The sequence below is a fragment of the Crocodylus siamensis genome, chromosome 9 (genome assembly GCF_052110815.1).
Source record: "Crocodylus siamensis isolate JL-2025a chromosome 9, ASM5211081v1, whole genome shotgun sequence".
Lineage (NCBI taxonomy): Eukaryota > Metazoa > Chordata > Crocodylia > Crocodylidae > Crocodylus > Crocodylus siamensis.
The window spans coordinates 65,319,782-65,339,520 of record NC_143403.1 but is presented as its reverse complement, the minus strand read 5'-3'; the positions used below and the strand labels follow the sequence as shown (position 1 = coordinate 65,339,520).

General features: G+C 43.8%; 1 protein-coding gene across 11 annotated transcripts in view; it reads right to left on the bottom strand.

The window, feature by feature from the left end:
* The window catches only part of RIMBP2 (RIMS binding protein 2), a 328,093-nt gene that overhangs the window by 37,603 nt on the left and 270,751 nt on the right, over window positions 1-19,739 (bottom strand). For all 11 annotated transcript variants that reach the window (XM_090061952.1, XM_090061954.1, XM_090061961.1 and 8 more), the window contains 4 exons: window positions 17,744-17,853; window positions 13,831-14,643; window positions 1,626-1,777; window positions 795-1,262 (listed from right to left, as the gene is read on the bottom strand). In XM_090061952.1, coding sequence (XP_089918078.1) covers window positions 795-1,262; window positions 1,626-1,777; window positions 13,831-14,643; window positions 17,744-17,853 — 1,543 coding nt within the window. The remainder of the gene's footprint in view (window positions 1-794; window positions 1,263-1,625; window positions 1,778-13,830; window positions 14,644-17,743; window positions 17,854-19,739) is intronic.

The window sequence follows — 19,739 nt, the reverse complement described above, 5'->3', positions numbered from 1 at the left end:
CAATGTCTGCTCTGTCTGGCCCTTTATAAAAAAAAAAAAAAAAAAAGCCCTGGATTCACCAGCTGCTGCTAGGCAGGGGCGATCCTCATTGCACCCTGCTGCCCCACCCTGCACGGGGGCCGCTGTGACAAGAAGCCCTGACGGAAGCCAGCCAGTGAGCGCGGGGCTTTTCTTTTTTTTAAAGAACCAGGAGCGTGGGCAGGGCAGCCATGGGGAAGGGGAGGGGGACAGCTATGATGGGGGGTGGGGGATAGGGCCTGGCAGGGGTTCCCCCATGGTCCTGTTGCTCCCTCCTCCAGCCCTCCCCCCCACTGCCCCCTACTTACTGGCATGGAGTCTGGGTCCATCTCCCTGTGGGGACTGCCCGAATCTCTGAAGCTCTCCAAATCTTTTCCAAATCAATTCAGAGAGCTTTGAATCGATTCGGACCTTTTCATTGGCCTTCTGATTCAATTTGGATGTGGAGATTTGGCTGCCTTATCAGGCCAAATCTCCTCTGAATCGTATCAGCACCCGAGGCTTCGCACAACCCTAACAGCTATCTGATATTGTAGAAGATGTCACAAAGGATTGAATGTTATGTTATTAACAGCCTATTGATCTTCTGCACTCTGACAGATAACTACATAATAAAGCATCTGTTAAGCATTTATTAACTCCTCTAAGCACTAATAGACAATTGATTCTTGATACAAAGGGGTGACCTAGTGCTTTAGAATGCTTTCTTCTCCTCCAAATTGATTCCTAAGGTAAGCTACATGGCTGTGAACGCATAAGAAAAAGCTTGTTCTTACCCTGTTGCTCTCTGCAACTCGTTGTGCAGCTTCTCTTGCCATGGCTTTAGCGACAGTATTCGGGACAGGTGTGCCTTGTGGCTGAGGGAGTATTCGATTAGGTGAGGGAGACCTCCTTCCTTGAAGCGGGCCGTGAAAGTTGGGGGCAGGAGGCTCCAGCATGTGTCCATGAATAGGAGATGCCGAATGAGTCTGTTCCCATGACTCATCCATTTTTAAATGCGGACCTAAATGTTCATCTTTGGTATTTGGGGCTCCGGCACTTGCTAATGGCTTAGATTTGGGAGCAGTTCTAGGGTGAGGGGTTGGAGGCACCAGTAGGTCAGGTGAGATGGCAGCAATGGAAGAGTCCGCAGATTCCCCCTGGGCAGAAAGTGTTCTTACAGTGACGTCCCGAGCGTCTAAGCTCCGTATTCTCATTAGCTCCACAGTCGTGTTCTCTGCTGCTGGAAAAATCACCTCTGCCACCTAAATGTACAAACATCCAAGTTAAAACCGGGAAAACACATCTCCTCCCACCGTGCATCCTGGAAAGCATTCATCAATGCTGGCAAATTGTTGCCAGTTGTAAAGAGTAAGTACAGCGGGTCTTCATCGATTTACCCCAATCACCTGTAATACTTCAGCTAGGCTTGTCTGAGTAATTAAGTGTTGCTGATTAGCTTATAAAGAGGGACTTTCACAGCTATCAATGCACAGAACCATCAGCAACATGACACAACAGCTGAAATGCAATCCAGGTGAACACTGAAGTCCATTATATCCTTCTGCTCTTGGGTGAACTGCACGTCTAGAGCCACTGGCCACTGTAATAAAGTCAGGAGAACTCACCCGTTGACCTTTTGCATAAACACCATAGCCAGTAACATTTGCTCCATTGGAGGTTCCTGTTGACGTCAAAGTTGGTGGTTTCCAGGAGACCTGTATAGTTGCAGGGGTGGGACCTGCCTGTACAGTAACATCTTGAGGTGGAGCTGGAGGACCTAGAGAACAAAAGTTTTGTTCATCGTCCAGCTCCATTGGTTTCAATCTTTAAACTAGAGACCAGTTCAGTTCCTGTCGTGATGCCCTAAACCCGGGACTCTTATAGCAGCCTGTGTAGATATGAGGGAGGGACCAGACCCTATCTAGCTAGAGAACAGAGCTGACTGCTGTCTCATCCTGAGCTATGAGAAAGGTAGCATCCAGATACAAACCTTGTACGTGAGCCCAATTAGCCAGACATATATTTTGGTTTTGTTCCCTTTATCAACTATCAGGAAATTTATGGAGCAATTCTAGTACTTTAAAGTTGAACCCATGGGTCTCAAAGCACTTTAAAAAAGGAGGGCAAAATACCAGTAGCCCCATTTTACAGTAGGGGAAACTGCAGTCCCTCCAGATGATGCAACTGGAACAACATCACACAGCAGGTTGTGCAGGGTCTCTTGTCCCATCCACAATACTACGCTCCCTTTCCCTTCCGAATACAGCCCTTAGGCTATATTCATCAGAAAGCCGAGCACGAGGTGGTCTTTTCAAATGCTGTACTTACCTCCCTTCCACCTGTTCTCGTGCAAATGATTAGATTCCCCCGAGCACATTAAAATAAAATAGGAAAGAACTGTCAAGGAGAAGCACTCGTGTGTACAGAAAATGATTATGACTGATTACAGCTCACCCAGGCTGTGCCTCTGAGACACAGATCTGTGCAGTGTTGCAGGCTGGTATTTCCTCTGGAAATTTCAAAGCAGCATCGGTCTAAGGAGCAACCGGCAGCAAAGGAGGAGAAGAGGGAGGGGAAAAATGAGCCAAGCTCCCCAAGGAGTGGAATTTTACTTGAGATACCTGCCAAATACATTATCGCAATTAAAAAGCCACCCCTGTACCCCAAAGCAAGGGGGCTGAAACAGCTGTTCCCTATCGCATAGCAAGCGGTAAGGAAGGGCTGTGGTGTAGTAAAAGCAAGAGACCGGGTTAATCCAGTTACTGCAGCGAGGTCTGATGGCCACATGCAGTTTCAGTCCCGTACCTGCAGGAACAAGTGCATTTAATGCAACAGTTTAAGTTCTGTCATTTTATTATGCAGAGAATAGCTTCCAACATGCTCTGATTTCTTTGACCCAGCTTTAATTTTATTTATAGAGAAAACAACCCCAGTGGCCAGGGTGGGTGTCCCAAAGAAAGCTGGTGACAAGATAGACACAGAACGCAGTAAAAACCTGGGTTTACAAGGGATAGCAAAGCCCACGCTTGAGGATATACTATAGTGCTCCCTGTGGAGCAACCACAAGAAATGGATGAGGATGAATGGATCAGATTGAATTCTGCTTCTCACCCTCCCATGAAGGTGAGGGGATGTCAAACTGTTATTGGTACTGATGGCAGGTTCAACTGGGAAAGACTTGGCTCCCCTCAACCATTTTGCTAAAGGGAGCTATACCTCAACATGTGGGTGTAAGAGCCACTCCTGAGCAATCCTGACTTCTGCAACTCCCTGCCTTAAAGCTTGACTCTAGGGATTAGATTCTCATCCGCACTGAAGTTCCTTTGTAAAGGGGCCAGAGAAAACAGCTTGAATTTACTCCCATTTATACCACCAGCGCTTTACCGTCAAAAAAGGATGGGCCTTGAAGGCTCTACTCTGCTCTGCAAAAAGGCACATGAAACCCAAAGCTTTTTGAAACCCTTTAAAGCAGTTAAAGTACATTAGCACAATAGCACATTCAGTACATCTCTAATTAAAGCACAGTACTAAATCTACCATAAATAGCCCCACGGTTGGACAGAAACCCAAAGTAAAAGTATCTCGATGATTATGAGTTTGTGCATATTTCTTGTACTCTGCTGTGTTAATTTAATGTCCAATTCAGAGAAGTTTATCATGCTAAGAAGCTGCTAAAGCAGGGGTCAGGCATGGCTACCCCCTCTCCGCAACTACTAGGAGAGCACAGAGTTTAGCAGGTGCAGGTGTTTTCGGGTTTTGCCAATGAAATGCACTCAGCCAATTTCTATTCCTCTTTCAAGGCTGGCAAGACCCAGCAAACACTTGAGCCATTTGCATTCATTTTTAGCAAAAGAAAAATGCTACAGATGTGTGAGTGGAACAAGCCTCGGCCCTGAGATATCGGCCAGATGCCAGTATAGCCTCCGATGTCACTGTTTCATCCTGCAGAGGGCATTGCAACACAAAAACTAGTCTTTTTTATACCATTTAGGCAAGAACTTACAAGCAGAAGGCTGCTTGCTTAGGTAAGATCAGACAAGACTCAACAACACCCTTCCTCCCCCACCATAAAAATAAATGTGATGTGACCCGTAGTGTTATTTCATTAGCAGGTGCAAAGCAAGTGAAAGAGCAACAACCGGCCTTTGTTTGTCAAAGGCTAATGAACACGTGGCGATTCTGGAAGTGTTATCAAATAGGAGTATTTAATCACCTCACTGTCCCTCTCAGAAATGAAATTAAAATGACACATTAGGGCCTGATCGTCAGAAATGCTGTGTACTCAGAGCTCCCGATGACATCAACAAAGAATACGAGTATGCCCAAATACTGGGCACCGTCCATTTCGTGTAAGGAACACTACCCATTGAACACATGTATTGGGGTGATGAATCAAATCAGTCTGATCGTGGAGTAGATAATAAATGATGAGACCAGACTACCGTAGGTTGCAAGGTCCTGATTCAACAAAATGTTTGAAAACTGGCCTAATCTAATCATGATCAGCAGTCTCAGGGACATCAGTGGGATTACTCATGTGGTTCAAACGTTAGGTATGTGCCTAAACAACTTTACTGAATCAGGCCCTGGGTTCTTTCCCTCATGTATAAGCATTGCACGCCTTTTGCAGTGGTTTTCTCTTTATTCCAATTACAGTTTATGCTACACAGTTTAACTTCTTGACAAAAACTGAAAAACCAAACTCAAGAGATGTTTGAGGTCTCTGTAAAGGGAGATGGTGACAAGTAAAGAAAACAAAATGGCCTTGATTCTCATAAAAGCTATTTTTTCCCTGCATCTATGCCGTAAGTGGTTGGTTATGGCTGCATCACCCATGAACACCCAGTTTACTTGGTTTCTATAAAACAGCAAAAGTCCTCACTGTCTACATGAAGGTTGAACCCTTTTTAAAATCAAGCTAAGCTCTCGGCCCCTTTGGGCACTTTTACGCTTGCTCTGGGGTTGGGGGCGGGGTGGCATGTCAATTAAAGCAGCTCTTCATCTCATGTATCAGCATCCCCATGCTTAAAAATAGTGGTGGTGGTGCTTGAACTAAAGGTCACTTGACAAGCTTTAATTCAGGTACCTCCACCACCATTTTCAAGCGTGGGGACGCGGAGAGCTGAGACGCAGGAGGCTGCTGGAGCGCATCGGAGCAGGCTCCGTGGTCGTGTATAGGCGCCCTTTGTTCTCGTGGCGCAGACTTCCATAGGCTGACTTCAGACTCGGCTTAAAAACGTAATAAAAATACAACACGCCCATTCATTTCATCCACATGAAATTAACTTGAAAACTACCTCCTTTCTTGCTATTTCTTGTAATCCACAAATACCTTCTCCGTGCCAAAGCGCTGCTTTCCACAGGTCTAACATGCCCTCTCCTGGTCCCAAACCTTTTAACCTCTTTTCATATTGAAGTCTTTCCAGACCTTCTTTGGTCCACCTTTGAACAGTCTTTGATTTCTGCTATCTCCTGCAGAAACATTATGTACCTTTGGGTTCCTCCCTCCATTCCTCTGACCCTTCCAGGCCACTTGAGAACTTGACATTTCCTTATTATTTAAATGCCAGCTTTAGCTAGTGATTGAATTACCCAATAACGTGCTAAAAGTGAAGGAAATTAATAGAAATAGAGAGTGAAAGATTGTGTTGCATTTTTAAACCAGTCTTGAGGGTTTAATTAAATTAAATGGAGAATCAAAGTATGATTACATTAAACAATAACCGAATTAAGCGCAAGGCAACATGTGGAACTTCTGCCTATCCGGGAGTCTGTCACCCAAGCTTATTTAAGTACTGGGTCAATATAAGCAACTGTTAATTAAGCTAAGCCAGGTCACAGAGCTATTAAAGTACATGGATTGCATGGTAATATCTTGGGAAGCTGTTTTTTTGGATTTTAAAATGGTACGTAATTTCATGTGAATGACTGATTAATAACAAATTCATTACTAAAATTGAGAGAGATTGTTCACAGGGGACATGTGTTACTGAGCAGTCCCATTATTAGCAGTAAAAAGCACAGGAAGAATTCATTTCCAGGGACAATGATGAGACTTCTCAGCGTCTTTTTATTTTATTTTATTTTAATATCAATACTTTCAAATAATTCAGTTTACTAGAGAAAACCACTGGGGAATGAGAAAGGAAGAAACACTGGAATAATTTAAAAAGACATTAGTGATGCACAAACATTTGGGCAAAGGGGTGTTTGGATGAGGAGAATATACTGTAACAAAGCAGATATTACTCCTGTTCACTTTATATTTGGCAGCTATTGAAAATCACAGCTTTTCTCTTTATTACGCTGATATGTAATGTACTTTGATTTTAAGGATTTAAATCAGCGCAGATCTACTGCCTTTGTCACTCTACTCATGTCACTTCTGTGGAACGATGTTGATTTATACCGGCTGTGATGGTGGGCCTAAATATGCATCTTAAATTTAGGTTTTCATTTGAGTTTCCTATCTTTATGTAGTGCCAGCAGTCCCAGTCTAGCAATATAAGTCAGTATATAGGAAGTACCACGTCTGATTAGAAGAATGGTTCATAAAATCCAGTACCCTGCCTCTAACAGTATCCAGTACTAAATGCTCCAAGACAAATGGGCACCCTGCCACCCCACAGTAGGCAGTATTGAATTATTTTCTCCTTTTACCATGCAAGATCCTTTCTAGTCTATAAGTTAAGAACTGGTTTAATTTCTAAAGCACAAGATTGCAGATCATAATTTCATAGTCTTGTGATCTGTTTTGATTTCAAGTCCTCTTTAGGATTTAGCTAAATTCTTAGCTTACTTAATTAGTTAACTAGGAACTAGTTAACTGACTTAACTCTATGTACCTTACAGTTTCATTGGCCTTGATCCTGAACATACATAGGAATATGCTTAGATTTAAAGCTAGGGACAACAGTTACACATAAACCTGTATAAGTGATTGGAAACCAGTTCTAATCTGTAACACAACAAAAGTTCAGTGAACAAAAACCACTTTCAAAATGGCCAAAACCTGGATTAAGATAAACCTGGATAGATGCATGTCCCAGGGGCACAACCACAGGGGAGCTAGAGACCCTTCTCACAGGGGACTACACACAAAAATTACTTACCTGCCACAGGACGCCAGATGCAGGAGGAACAAAGAGCAAAGCCCGCACAGTTCATTAACCGTGCTTATCTACAGCTGGAGCTGGCAGGTGACATCAGGAACAATCACCGTCCGACTGAGATAAAAAGGAACGCCAACAGTGAAAGGGGGAGAGTGGAGAGTCAGTGGAGGCTGTGGAGGCTCTCCGCACCGGTGGCGGGCAACACCAGCACAAAAAGGTGGATCCTGCTTGGGGAGAGGCATCCCAAGCAGGAACAATTAAAATATAACCCCACACTGGTCACGGGCAGCACCAGCATCCAGGGCAAGACCTCACTCCTGAAGGAGCAATAGGAGCCCTGGAGACGGTGGGGACTTCCCATTCTGGGTTCCACAGATGCGAAGCAGAGGAGAATGGGTAACCCAGGGAGGAACAGAAAATACCCTCAGTGAAGGCAGAGAGCAGAGCAGAGCAGCACTGGGGGACCCCTCCTGGCTCAGGTTCTAGGGCAGAGAGGAAAAGAGCAGCTTAGCCTGAGCTCGCCTCTTCTATCTGCCCTCCTTTGTTTTCTTTAAGTCCTTTTTCTCTTTAGTTGCCTCTTGCCTGTGTGTAGTTCTTTTGTTGTTTTCTTTGGCTTGTCTTTTTTGGTTATTCAGTGGTTAGGTCTACCTCAAGGGGATCTGACTGACACCTCAACACCAGGGGTGCTCATGAGGCTCACTAAGTAGCTGGCAAGAACAGGAGAGATAGATGAGAGGTGAATCCAGCGGGCCCGTAGCCTGCCAAAGAAACAAAGATAATAACCAGTCCCAGAGAGGGCGTGAAGAGCGAAAATCATCTAGACCAGAGGGGCGGTTGCATTAAGATCAGGTGGCCCGCCAGAGGTTGGTATAAGGAAGGGGTGTAGGGGAGGTGGATGAATATCTGCTGGGAGGAGTGACCAACCCCAAGAGACCGCCACTAAAAATACATTCAAAGTTGTGGCAGGTGAGTTCAGGGGCCTTCTGCAGGGTGATTGAGGTCCCTCTCAGTGGTCGCACAAAACCTCACCACACCCACCACCAGGCGCTCACGCTAAGGAAGCTCATGAACAGGTATTTGAAGCAAGGCAGTCACAATGTAGCATCAGACTTAACTGATTTAGATTAAATCAGTTTATTGAACTTCTGTCTCGGATGCCTTCCAGACTCATGTTAACTCACAGTCCCTTGGCATCCCAGGATTCTTTGTACTTCCTCTGTAAATGCCCCCCTCACAAGGTAGGTGGGTTAGTTTTTGCCCAAGCTGTCTGCTCCAGCCCAGCAGGAAAGCATGCTCTAACACACCCAGGCATGTGGCTACATTTCCGGAATCAAATGTAAAACTCTGTTCGCTTGCTTATTGGTTCAATTTATGGAGCTTAGAATAACCTGCAAACACTGAATTGGTTCACCCTTGGGCTTTTTGACTGTCTGTACTTAGCCTAAGTGTGTAAGCATAGATTCATAGATTGTAGAGTCAGAAGGGATCACAATGGATCACTGTGCCCGACCCCCTGCCCCTGGCAGGAAAGAGGACCGAGGTCAGATGACTCCAGCCAGGTGTCTATCAAGCCTCCTCTTGAAGATCTCCAAGTTAGGTGACAGTACCACCCCTCTTGGAAGCCCATTCCAGATTCTGGCCACCCTTATTGTAAAAAAATTCTTCCTAATGTCTAACCTAAATCTACTCTCCACCAGTTTATACCCATTATTCCTAGTTACTCCATGGGGCACTCTGGTAAACAGCGCATCACCAATTTCCTGTTGTCCTCCCTTGATAAACTTGTAGGCAGCTAACAAGGTCTTCCCTCAGCCGTCTCTTGTGAAGGCTGAAGAGATCCAGATCTCTCAACTTCCCCTCATAGGGTCTTTCATGAAGACCACTAATCATGCGAGTGGTCCTCCTCTGAACCCTCTCCATATTCTTTGTGTCTCCCTTGAAGAGCGGCTCTCAAAACTGGACACGATACTCCAACTGTGGCCTGACCAATGCCGCATAGAGGGGAAGCATCACCTCCCTTGATCTGTTGGTCATGCATCTGTTAATACATGACAAGGTGCGATTGGCTTTGTTGATGGCCTCATTGCACTGCCGGCTCATGTTCATCTTGGAGTCAACTATGACTCCAAGATCTCGCCCGCCTCTGAGTCGCTGAGGGGGGTCATCCCCCAACCTGCAGGTGTGCTGGGGATTCCTCCTTCCTAGGTAGACTACCTTACATTTATCTTTGTTGAATTGCACTCTATTCCACTCTGCCTATTGGTCCAACCTGTCCAGGTTGGCCTGTATCTGCTCCCTGCCATCTGGTGTGTTAACTTTGTTCCATAACTTGGTATCACCTGTGAACTTGAAGAGGGTGCTCTCCACACCCTCGTCCAAATGGCTGATGAAGTTATTAAATAGCACCAGTCCAAGGACCAAACCCTGCGGGACCCCACTGCCCACCTCCTTCTAGGCTGAGAATGACCCGTCCACCCCCTGGGTGCGGCCCCTAAGCCATCGGCCACCCCCCTGACTGTGTAGGTGTCCACAGTCTGCTAGCTTTCCTATGAGAATAGGATGTGAAACTGTGTCGAAGGCCTTCCTAAAATACAGGTAGATGACATCAGCCTCAGCTCCTGTGTCAAGGCAGTGTGTAACCAGGTCATAAAAGGCTATAAGGTTTGTTGGATAGAATCTATCTGTGACGAAACCCGTGCTGGTTTCCTTTCAGCCTGCTGGGCCTTCACAAATGCACTCTTTGATTATTTTTTCCAGTATTTTCCCAGTGATAGTGGTAAGACTGACTGGCCTAAAGTTACCTGGCTCATCCCTTCTCCCCTTCTTAAAAATGGGCACCACGTTGGCCTTTTTCCAGCCCTCGTAGATCTGGCCGGAGCACCATGAGTGCTCAAACAGCCATACCAGCAGTTCAGTTATGACACTGGCCAAGTCCTTCAGTACCCATGGATGGAGGTCATCCGGGCCGGCTGATTTGCAACCATCCAGCCCTTCCAAGTGCTCCTTAACTAAGTCAGCCTAACCTTTGACAGTCTAGTGCCTGTTGGACATCTGTCTATGCTCGAGGTGGGGGATTTGTCTTGGTCTGTACTTAGGAATACTAAGGCAAAGAACTCACTGAAAAACTCCAACTTTTTCCCTGCGTCAACCACCAACTCTCCTGATTTGTCCTGCACAGGCCCTGTGTTACTCTGTGCTTTCCTTTTGCTCACTATGGTACTTGAAATGTAATTAAATCTCCTGTTTAAAAGTAAGTATATATTTAAGTGCACAAATGGTCAAAGACTAACATCCAACCACTCAGCCACTAAAAAGCACTATAAATCTTCTCTCCACATAAAAGTGCATGTGTTTCTAAAGTATTATCATGCAAAATATCACCCTTTGCATTCATTTACACTTGTTCTGTACTGTGACACAATGTCAGTGGACCTCCCTGCTCACCTTGCTTAGATTTCATTTTTTAAATTCCTTTAAGGTGATGCATCGAGGGGTAAAAATGAGAAATTTAATTCAATTTAATATTAACTGATCCTCTCCCTCCCCCCTTTTCTAGTATTAGGGACTCATTGTATGTTTTTGTCTGGAGGGCATTCACATGGCCAAAGAGGACAAAAGAGTTCGATGCTTTTGAAAGGTCAAAGAAAGTGACCACATCTGTTCAACAGTAGACACTTTTGAAACCTTTGGGGAAAATGCCACCATGAGAGCTAATGGTTGCCTCTGGCTATTAAATGTTGCACTTCACTTGCCACTATTTTCTAACACTAACATTTGCCATGACAACTGCTGCATGATGTGACACTTCCTCCTCCACATGAATCTTCCTAAAAGAAGCCAAACAATGCATCTTTCTCGCTAAATATCTTTACTATTTTCTCAGCACCTTCTAAAATAATCTTTGAATTATCTCTCTTAACAATATGAATCATTAGATACTAGTTTAAGGTAAAGGCACGGTTCAGAGGCACGTTGTACATCAATATACATGCAAGATGACAACAGCTCAATTAAGATATTTATGTTCCTTCCCAACCTATCTTTCTCCGTCTTTTACCTGAAGCGTGGAAGCAGGGAAATGTGGCTGCCACTAAGATCTGCAAGAGAAAAAAATGGAACATGCCATAAATGTTAACATTTAGTTCAGTAATTGTACTGCCAAAATATGAAAAACAAACTGCAATTTCTTTGGCGATAGCAATCCTCCTTTGCTGTAAAACAGTGCTAAATGCCATGCAGTTGTAAGTATGCAAGTGAACCTAAAAGCTCTGAATTAAAGAGCATGCCCTGTTTTGCTACAGAAGGTAACTCATAAATCACTATATATAATCGAACAGCTAAAGGAAGACACTTAGTTAAAAAAACCTGGCCTGTATTTAAAACCTGGATTCTGAAGGCCTTGTCTACATTATGGCCAGCCAGAATGGGGCTAAAGTACTTTCAGGATGTGTTGATTCAGAAAGCATTATTTGGGGAGCTTCCCTAGCTCTAGTACAGCCTGGCTGATGAATTCACCCTAGCCTCCGTCCTAGTAGAGAGCCTAGTAGTACTGCCAGTGCCAACATACCCTCTCCTGCTCTGGGTTCAGGCAGTCGTGTCCCTGCCCTCCAAGGTAAATTGAAGACCATTACAATTTTTTAGATAACATTCAGTGTATCCAAGCTCTCCTTTATTTCTTACCAACATATTGTGCTCTGGCTGAGATCATTTTTGCTATCTGATAGATCAACACACATTCAAAATGATTTGAGTTACAAGCCTATTTGCTCTTTTCCAGGCATCACTATTACTCCAAGTGTCTCCTCCTACATAAATTGCATAAGCAAATGGGGAGACCAGAACTAATTCCAGCTACTTTGCTGAAATCAAATCACAGCAGGAAGCCAATTAAGTCACAGTACTGTACATGCCACTGGATTGAAATTTCACTCACCGTGAGCCACGCGCACTGGATCTTCCCTCTGAGCTGCTTCTGAGGCCATTACTACTGCACAAGTTTGAGTAAATAAGGAGTTTTTTCTTTGTCCTCGAGTAGATGCATCCTTCTAAACAGGTAGATGAATAAAGGAAAGCACCTGCATTGCAGTGCAGGTGTTTGTTGCCATTGCTTTAATATGGGTTTTCCTTACTGGGGACGGATTCACACTCCTCCGTTATTGATGGCAATGGGCTCTGGATCCAGCTGTTACATCAGGCACACCACAAATTCCACTACCATCCTTGCAACAAACTCTGGGCCGTGTGACTCCACCTTCAGTTCTGAAGCACGTCTTGGCCCATTTTAATTGCTAGGACATATCTGATAATCTTCTAATCAAACACACCTTGGAATTAAACCACCAATGGACTTAAAATTTTAGATACAACACATTTATTATCCTTTTTAATTCAACATCCGTGTGAATAAGGCCCAACTCGGGGAGTTGGAAGACATGAATATTAATACCTGTGCTCCTTCTGACCCGTTAGGTGTCTCTGGAAAAAAAATCACTTTAGCCTTTCTATAATTTACTTTCCCCAGCTGTAAAAGGCTCACCTTTTTTAAAGTGCTTTGAGGTATACAGATTGAACACTACTGAAATATTAATTGTATCTTTCAATGCACATTAATCAGAATAATATGAAAACAAGAACCTATTCAAATACCTACAGTGAGAACAGTTAAAATCCCCTGGAGACTATTATGATAAAATTCTGATCCTGTAGCATCTGAGGGCACAGTGTTTGTGGGTTGTATGGTGATTATAAGCGTCTTTGCCATAGATCATCACCCTGTAATGTCTCAGTCTCTATGCAGCTGCTGAGAAAGGGACAACACTGAACAAGGGGGAACTACAGACACTGTGAGTGGATTTTCCATCTCAAATTGTTATGTAGTTCCACCGTGATATGCTACCCCTGACATTTTTATATTTTGGGCCCTCAGACCTCTCGTAGTGGGACCACTAATGTGAGCAACTACTGCTCCAAATAAGTGTTACAGAAAGAGACCCTAAGGTTAGGAAAATGCTGCTGAGAGAGGAAGCTGTAGTTCCAACTTCTAAAGAAATTTCCATTTATAAAATACCTGTGCGTTCCAGCCCCAAAACACTGGTAGGTAAAGGAAACAACTTCAACAGTTAGTATTTATGTACCCGCTCCACCCATATTTTTAAGATGAGACAAATAATCTGCAGAATTAAGCCTCTTGGCATATTCTACTGATGCTAGCTAGCTACCCTTGAAAGCAAAGTATTTTTAGTACCATAATAAAGATAGCACTAGAAGAGCGATTTTCATACTGTGACATGCCCAGGTTCAGGGGCCTTGTGTGTTAACTGAACTGTACTTTTACTTAATAAACATCTGATTTTCATAGTCTGAGAGCAAATATCACTGAAAGGACACTAACTTCAAGGCAGTCAACCCAACTCAAGATCACCGTTCACAGACATCTCCTGCCTGTTGAGGGAGATTGTCTGAAAACGATGTGATGGCTTATACACAACGAACACAGCTATGAGCTTATTCCCCTGACTAGGTCTTGATTTCACTTGAATCCACATGAGGAGATCTCCAAGTAGTACTTCCAGATAATACTAGGAGGGTCACACTTTACATTACTACTTTTGTGAACAGTAGTGATATAGAGAACTTAAAGAGTAATATTGGCTATTGAGATATACCTCGAGTTCCTGACACAATCTCAAAATTTTAGGGAATGGAAAAAATACCAAACCTGCTGGCAATGTAGAAAACTCCACAAAGGCTTCTTTTCTTTCCCGCTGCTCCAGAGGAAGCTGCCAGGGCATTTGATGGGGTTTTGCCATGACCTTCACTTTGTAGGTCATGTTAGGCTTCAAATTAAAAAACTGGTACTTGTAGCTAGTGGCTTTGACGATGTCAAACTCTTCTTCATTAAGAAAAATCATGTGACTGTAATTACTGTTGGTAGGAAGCCAGGACAGCTCAGCAGAAATCTGGGTTATGTTGTCCACCTTTAGATTAGAGGGCGCGACGATGACATCCTTTCCAACTAACAAAGTGCACTGTAGCTCATCTGAGTTCCCCCTGCTTGTAATGCTCTGAATTGATATTCGGTAAGTGCAGGTAGCAATGTTAAGTTTCTCTATAAGAGCTTTAGTTCTGCTTCCCAAGGATATATTCATCCGTACTTCTTTGTCAACCAGGACATTGTAGCTGTTAATAGTTCCCCAACCAGGTGGCACTACTGGTGGCTCCCAGCCCACAATAACACTTTTGGCTAGTTGTTTAATAAGGGTGATTTTTCTAGGATAAGGCACAATGTCTTCTCCGATTTCATCAATGTTTACATCCAGAGTCCCTGCGCCATTATTGATTACACTGGACTCTATGTGAGTTGGTGGACTGATCTCCAGCAGACCACCTCCTTCCAAAGCACGACCCGAATGATTGATAAAATTCTGATCCTGTTCGCTGCTCAATGTGCTCGACAAACGGGCCTCATTATCTTGAACAAAATCCACAAAGTTTGAAGGGACTAGTCCTCTTTGTCCATCCAGAAGTTCACCTGGTGAGAAAGAACCACCTAATTATTATCATCTCTGTTTTCTCAATGGGGCTTATAGTCTGGCAGTGTTGGAGTGGAGTAGTGTATGAAAGGAATCTGTTTTATTAAGTTTAGAAGAAGTAAACGCAACTTACAACGTGGATAAAAATGCTATTTAAATGACTAGTAAGCCATGTTTTCTTCTGTGGGCCATTGTGATAGCATTCTAGGGCACTGCGTGGTTCCTGATGGACACAATTTTACCTGGTTTTCCCTTCCCCTTGCAAAACTGTTCAGAAGTAGCATCAAAATAATGGCTGCTTGGGATGGACTGGTTTGACCACTAGGAATCAAAAGACTGGGCTGAATCACAAGATAGGTGTGTTTAGGATTTACACTTTTTTCTTCTGTTAATTTTATTTCTTTGCAAGGGAGGAAAGCCTTGATAGCTGTGATCATTGTCTGCTAAAAACACCTACTTGAGCAAACAGACCCAAGATGTTATAAAACCCAGTGGCTTGTCAGCAATATTTATTTGTTTCTCTAATACACATATGCTGAAAAAAAACAATCTTTCCCTTTTTCCCAGCAAAAGTTCAGAATCTGAGCCTTTTTAATTTAAACTCTATTAGATTTACACAATGAAATTATTAACTTGTCACATCCTCTGATGTCTGTGAGAAACAAAGGTGTACAAAGTTATTCTGTCTCTCATAAAATAGCTTTGAATTATTATTAATACTACTATGCTGAGACTGAGAGCTCCCAGCCAAGATGATGTATCCAATGTGCTAGGTGCTGTACAGAAACATAGTAACAGATAGTCTTTGCTCCAAAGCTTATGCTATAAATAGACAAGACATGGCAGGCTTGAAGAAACAGGGTACTGGCACCACTATTTTACTGCCAAGCAGTTAAGCACATGGAGAATAAGGCCCATATCTTAAAATGCATAAAGGTACTAAACTCCTACTGTTGTCATGAGTTAGCCATCCATAAAACTTTGACAATCTGGGCATATAAGCGCCTTGTCCTGAATCACAGAAGAAGTCAACAGCAAGGCCAAGAATGAGAACTTTATCCCTTGAGTCCCCATCTAGTCTCCTGAGTACAAGAAAAAAGATTCCTTAAAATACGGATCTGATTGCAGCTGGAGTCAAATTTGTCCATACACTTGTCTCAGTAACTGTGAATTGGAGTCCCTCAGTGAAATACTGCACATACACGATGCTTAGTTAGGCTACCAAATAACCACTTTTGCCACTGGTTGCTACTGAATTATTTGAAGTACAAATACATTCATACATTTGGAACTTAAAGTGACATCTTAGCTTTTTAGTTTTTTCAGACACGTGGCAAGCTGAGATGCAGACATGAGGGAAACATGTTAAGAAGTAGGTCAACGCATTGTTTTTTCTGTACCTAAAACACAACCAAAGTCCTCATCATGCAAAGATTTCAATCCTGTGTCTGAGAACCTTGTTACAAGTTCACTCTCATAAGTAGGGTTCAGACTACTTGTTGACTCTAGGGGCAGGGTCTGCAAAAACAATCAAACTGGTTCACTGGAAAGAGCAATTGAATTGGAGACACCCCCCGCCCCGTTATGATTTTCAAATCTTACAGGGGGGGCTCTTGCTTCTTATGGGGGTAGCTAGGCCCCCCTGACCTCTCAGCTCCCCAAAGCTCACACCCTGGTCACAAGTCATGGTTGTAAATCATGGGAATATTGTGACCTATTAAAGTTACCGCATGTTGGAAGATAACCTTCACCAGACAACTTGGTAACACCACAAGGGCACCTAACACATGCTAAAATGTTTGAATGCATGTCTGCCTGCATTTTAACTGCACTTAGTAAGGCTTAAGTTGAACATGTGCACTGACAGATGTGCAGCTGCCTGCTGTAACTCGGGGCACTTTGCAGAAAGCGCCGTAAGTTACAGCGCCCCCCATAATCCAACAGGCATTGGGCAGGTGGGGGATCGAGCTCCACTTTGGAGCTGAATAGGAGTAGCTGCCTTTCTGCAGCCTCTTTCCCCTAGCCCTGCTGCCTGCCTCCCAGGTCTGGTGCTGTCTGCAGGATGGGAGGGGAGCAGGGAAGGGGAGGGAGCTGGGGTTTGCCCAGCCTGCGCTGGAAGGGAAGCAGGTGGATTGGAGTGGGTGGGGCTGGGATGGGCTGCATCAGCCCAACCTGGCTTGTTTAAAGGGACTGACAGAAGTCAATGAAGGTACTTTGCTTTGGAATGCCTTCATCTGAACCCTCATTATATGAGGGTTGATTTGTTGCATGATCAGGCACCTTTAAAGTGCTCTGCAGCCTACAGGCATGGCTGTAGGGCGCTTTCCAGGGGCCGACTGCATGACAAAACATCATATCTGTCAGCACCTCATGTGACACCATCTTAATTTTGTTCATAGTCCCACGGAAGTAAATGAAGCTATGGATGTAAGCAAAAGCATGCTTGAGCTGAAGGGGTTCAACAAGGTTGGGTAGAAAAAACTTTTGTACTGCTGTTTACACCATCAGTTTTGAAAATTGACGGACTGTTAATGGTACTTGATATCTGAAACGCTGCACGCGACTACATCACCATAAGTGAACAGCATCTACATATGGAGAAGATAAGATATGAAAGTGATACTGCACAGAGCACCTTCATAATGAAAGGATTGAAAAGTAAATAGCATTTACAGTGCCATTCATCTACTTGTAGCAAACCTCTGCCTCCTACCTATGCTCCAGCATGACTTTATATGCCTAATACAAATTGCCCAAGATAGTATGGGGAGAGGATACACATGGGAATTCTGTGTAGATTAGAGGAATCAAATATTCATAGCGGGAGAGTAAAGGATCTCTGAGGCAAAAAAAGAAAAATCTCAATAAGCTTTCTTGTCAGCACAGATCTTGCCAAGTAGAAAAAGCTGACAATTCAGAGCCTTATAATTAGCTATGCCTGCAAGGAGCTGCTTTTCTGGTACAGAAATTCTATTAATTAATGCTTCCATGATAGGAGGAATGTTAGCCATCGACTGCGGTGATGAATAACTCCATTTAGGGCATGAATTATTTCCGATCGACCTAAAGTAACGGTAAGGCATAAATTTGATCAAACACCTTCATAAAAGCCATCTTCATCCATATCTCCATACACATAGAGGTATTTTCCTGCTGTAAGGGGGAGCTCTGCTTCTGGATTTTCATTTGGTCCATCAAAAGGGTTGTAACTGCAATGAAGCACAGATGGAAACTTCATTTAGTATGACACGTGCATTTAGTTAGCTGCATCCTACGCACCACTGAATAATAATCATGGAGTGCAGTTCCAAGGCTGTGCATGAGGGTAGCTCTACATTTCAATCTTCATGTTATACCCTTTGAAATATATGTGGTGCCAGTGTGTCTAGAGGAATTGGGCACCTCCATATATTATTATCATTATAATTATTTTCAGTGCAGTACCTCCTATGAATCTTAATCATGGTCCAGAACCCTACTGTACTGTGAGTTGTACATGCACACAGCATAAGCAGGTAATCCCTACTCCATAGAGCTTAATTAACCCCTACTTCCTACCACAGGCTCCTTAGCCCATGTCTTCCTTGATTTTTAAAGGAAAGATACAATTCCTTTTGCAGGGCTTTTCCCAAGTCATTAGGATCTATTCATTTTCAATAGCTCTTCTCCATAAAGCAGTTAGTTAGAAGGAAGGTTGTGTCATACTCAGATCAAAGTTATGAGCCCACATAAATCCATCAGGTACTTGCACTGGATTGTGAGATGCAAAGCTGCATTAGTAGATGTAAATTTGCCATAATGCCTGCTCTTAGGTGGGCATCTAACAATGGGTGAACATTTGCCTCTGTTGAAATATTATGATGTCCGGGACGTTAAGACATGATATAAAGTCCACTGAAGTCAACCAGACCCTTTCCATTGACTTCAATGGGGGTTTTGCATCAGGCCCTACACCTTCTGCCACACTGATCCTCTTATGAATGTACATAGATTTCATAGACGTTAGGGCTGGAAGGGACCTCGAAAGATCATCGAGTCCAGCTCCCTGCCTGAGGGGCAGGAAGTCAGCTGGGGTCATAGGATCCCAGCAAGATAAGCATCCAAATTTCTCTTGAAGGCGTTCAATGTAGGTGCTTGAACCACCTCCGATGGCAGGCTGTTCCAGCCCTTGGGGGCTCGGACAGCAAAGAAATTCTTCCTTATGTCCAGCCTGAAGCAGTCTTACATGTCTAAAGGACATGCCGAAAAAAATTATTCCATGCCCAGGCCCCACCCTGCTTTTCCTGCATGAGGGTCTGAATCCAGTGCTGCTGACACTATGGATTTCCACATGTTTAGCACCATCACAACCAAGTCTTCAGTGACTATTGTTTTGTTAGGGGAGCCGTATTGCTCCTGGAGAACACAGGAAGGTGCAGTGAAACGAAGCCTTTTAGAAGGGGAGCAGTGTACTACAGCACAGCACAGGAGCATCCTCAGCAGACTGGAGAATAGGATTTGTATCGCACCTTCCTCCTCAACTGGCAGAGTATGGCAAGAAGGCAAATAGAAAAGGTCTTGCTCTCTCCTTCAAAGTGTGGTCTTCCCCCAGCATTCCTATAAACTGTTTATAAATGCTCACATTAGTGCAATGATGCCTCGAGCAATGTAGAAGGAGCATGGTCAAAAGGAAAATCTGCTTGAAAACCTTGCCAGTTATAAAGTCAGAGCAGGAGCCCACTTGCTAAAGCAGCTGACTTTAGCCACATGGTAACTCTGAGCTTGCAAGTGCTCAGCATGTGCTCTCTTCCAAGAGGGCACCGCTCGCTGACATAACCCGCGAGTCGCCAGAATGAACGGCTTCAGGGCGCGTCTCTTGCCTGCACAGGCCCATAGAGGTACTTAACGCTATTTCTTTATTTTACATGAGCCCTCAGGCCAAGAATTGTATTTAAGTTAGCGACTCTAAACCTCGTTAGCATTTAAGGGGAACTACAGTGACTTATTTATTGCGCTACTCTTTCTTGTTTGTAAACGGATTGAAATGTTCAAAATTTCCCTCAAATGCCCTCTAATTTGTATCCAGCACTGCTGATGTAAATATATAAATACCGTC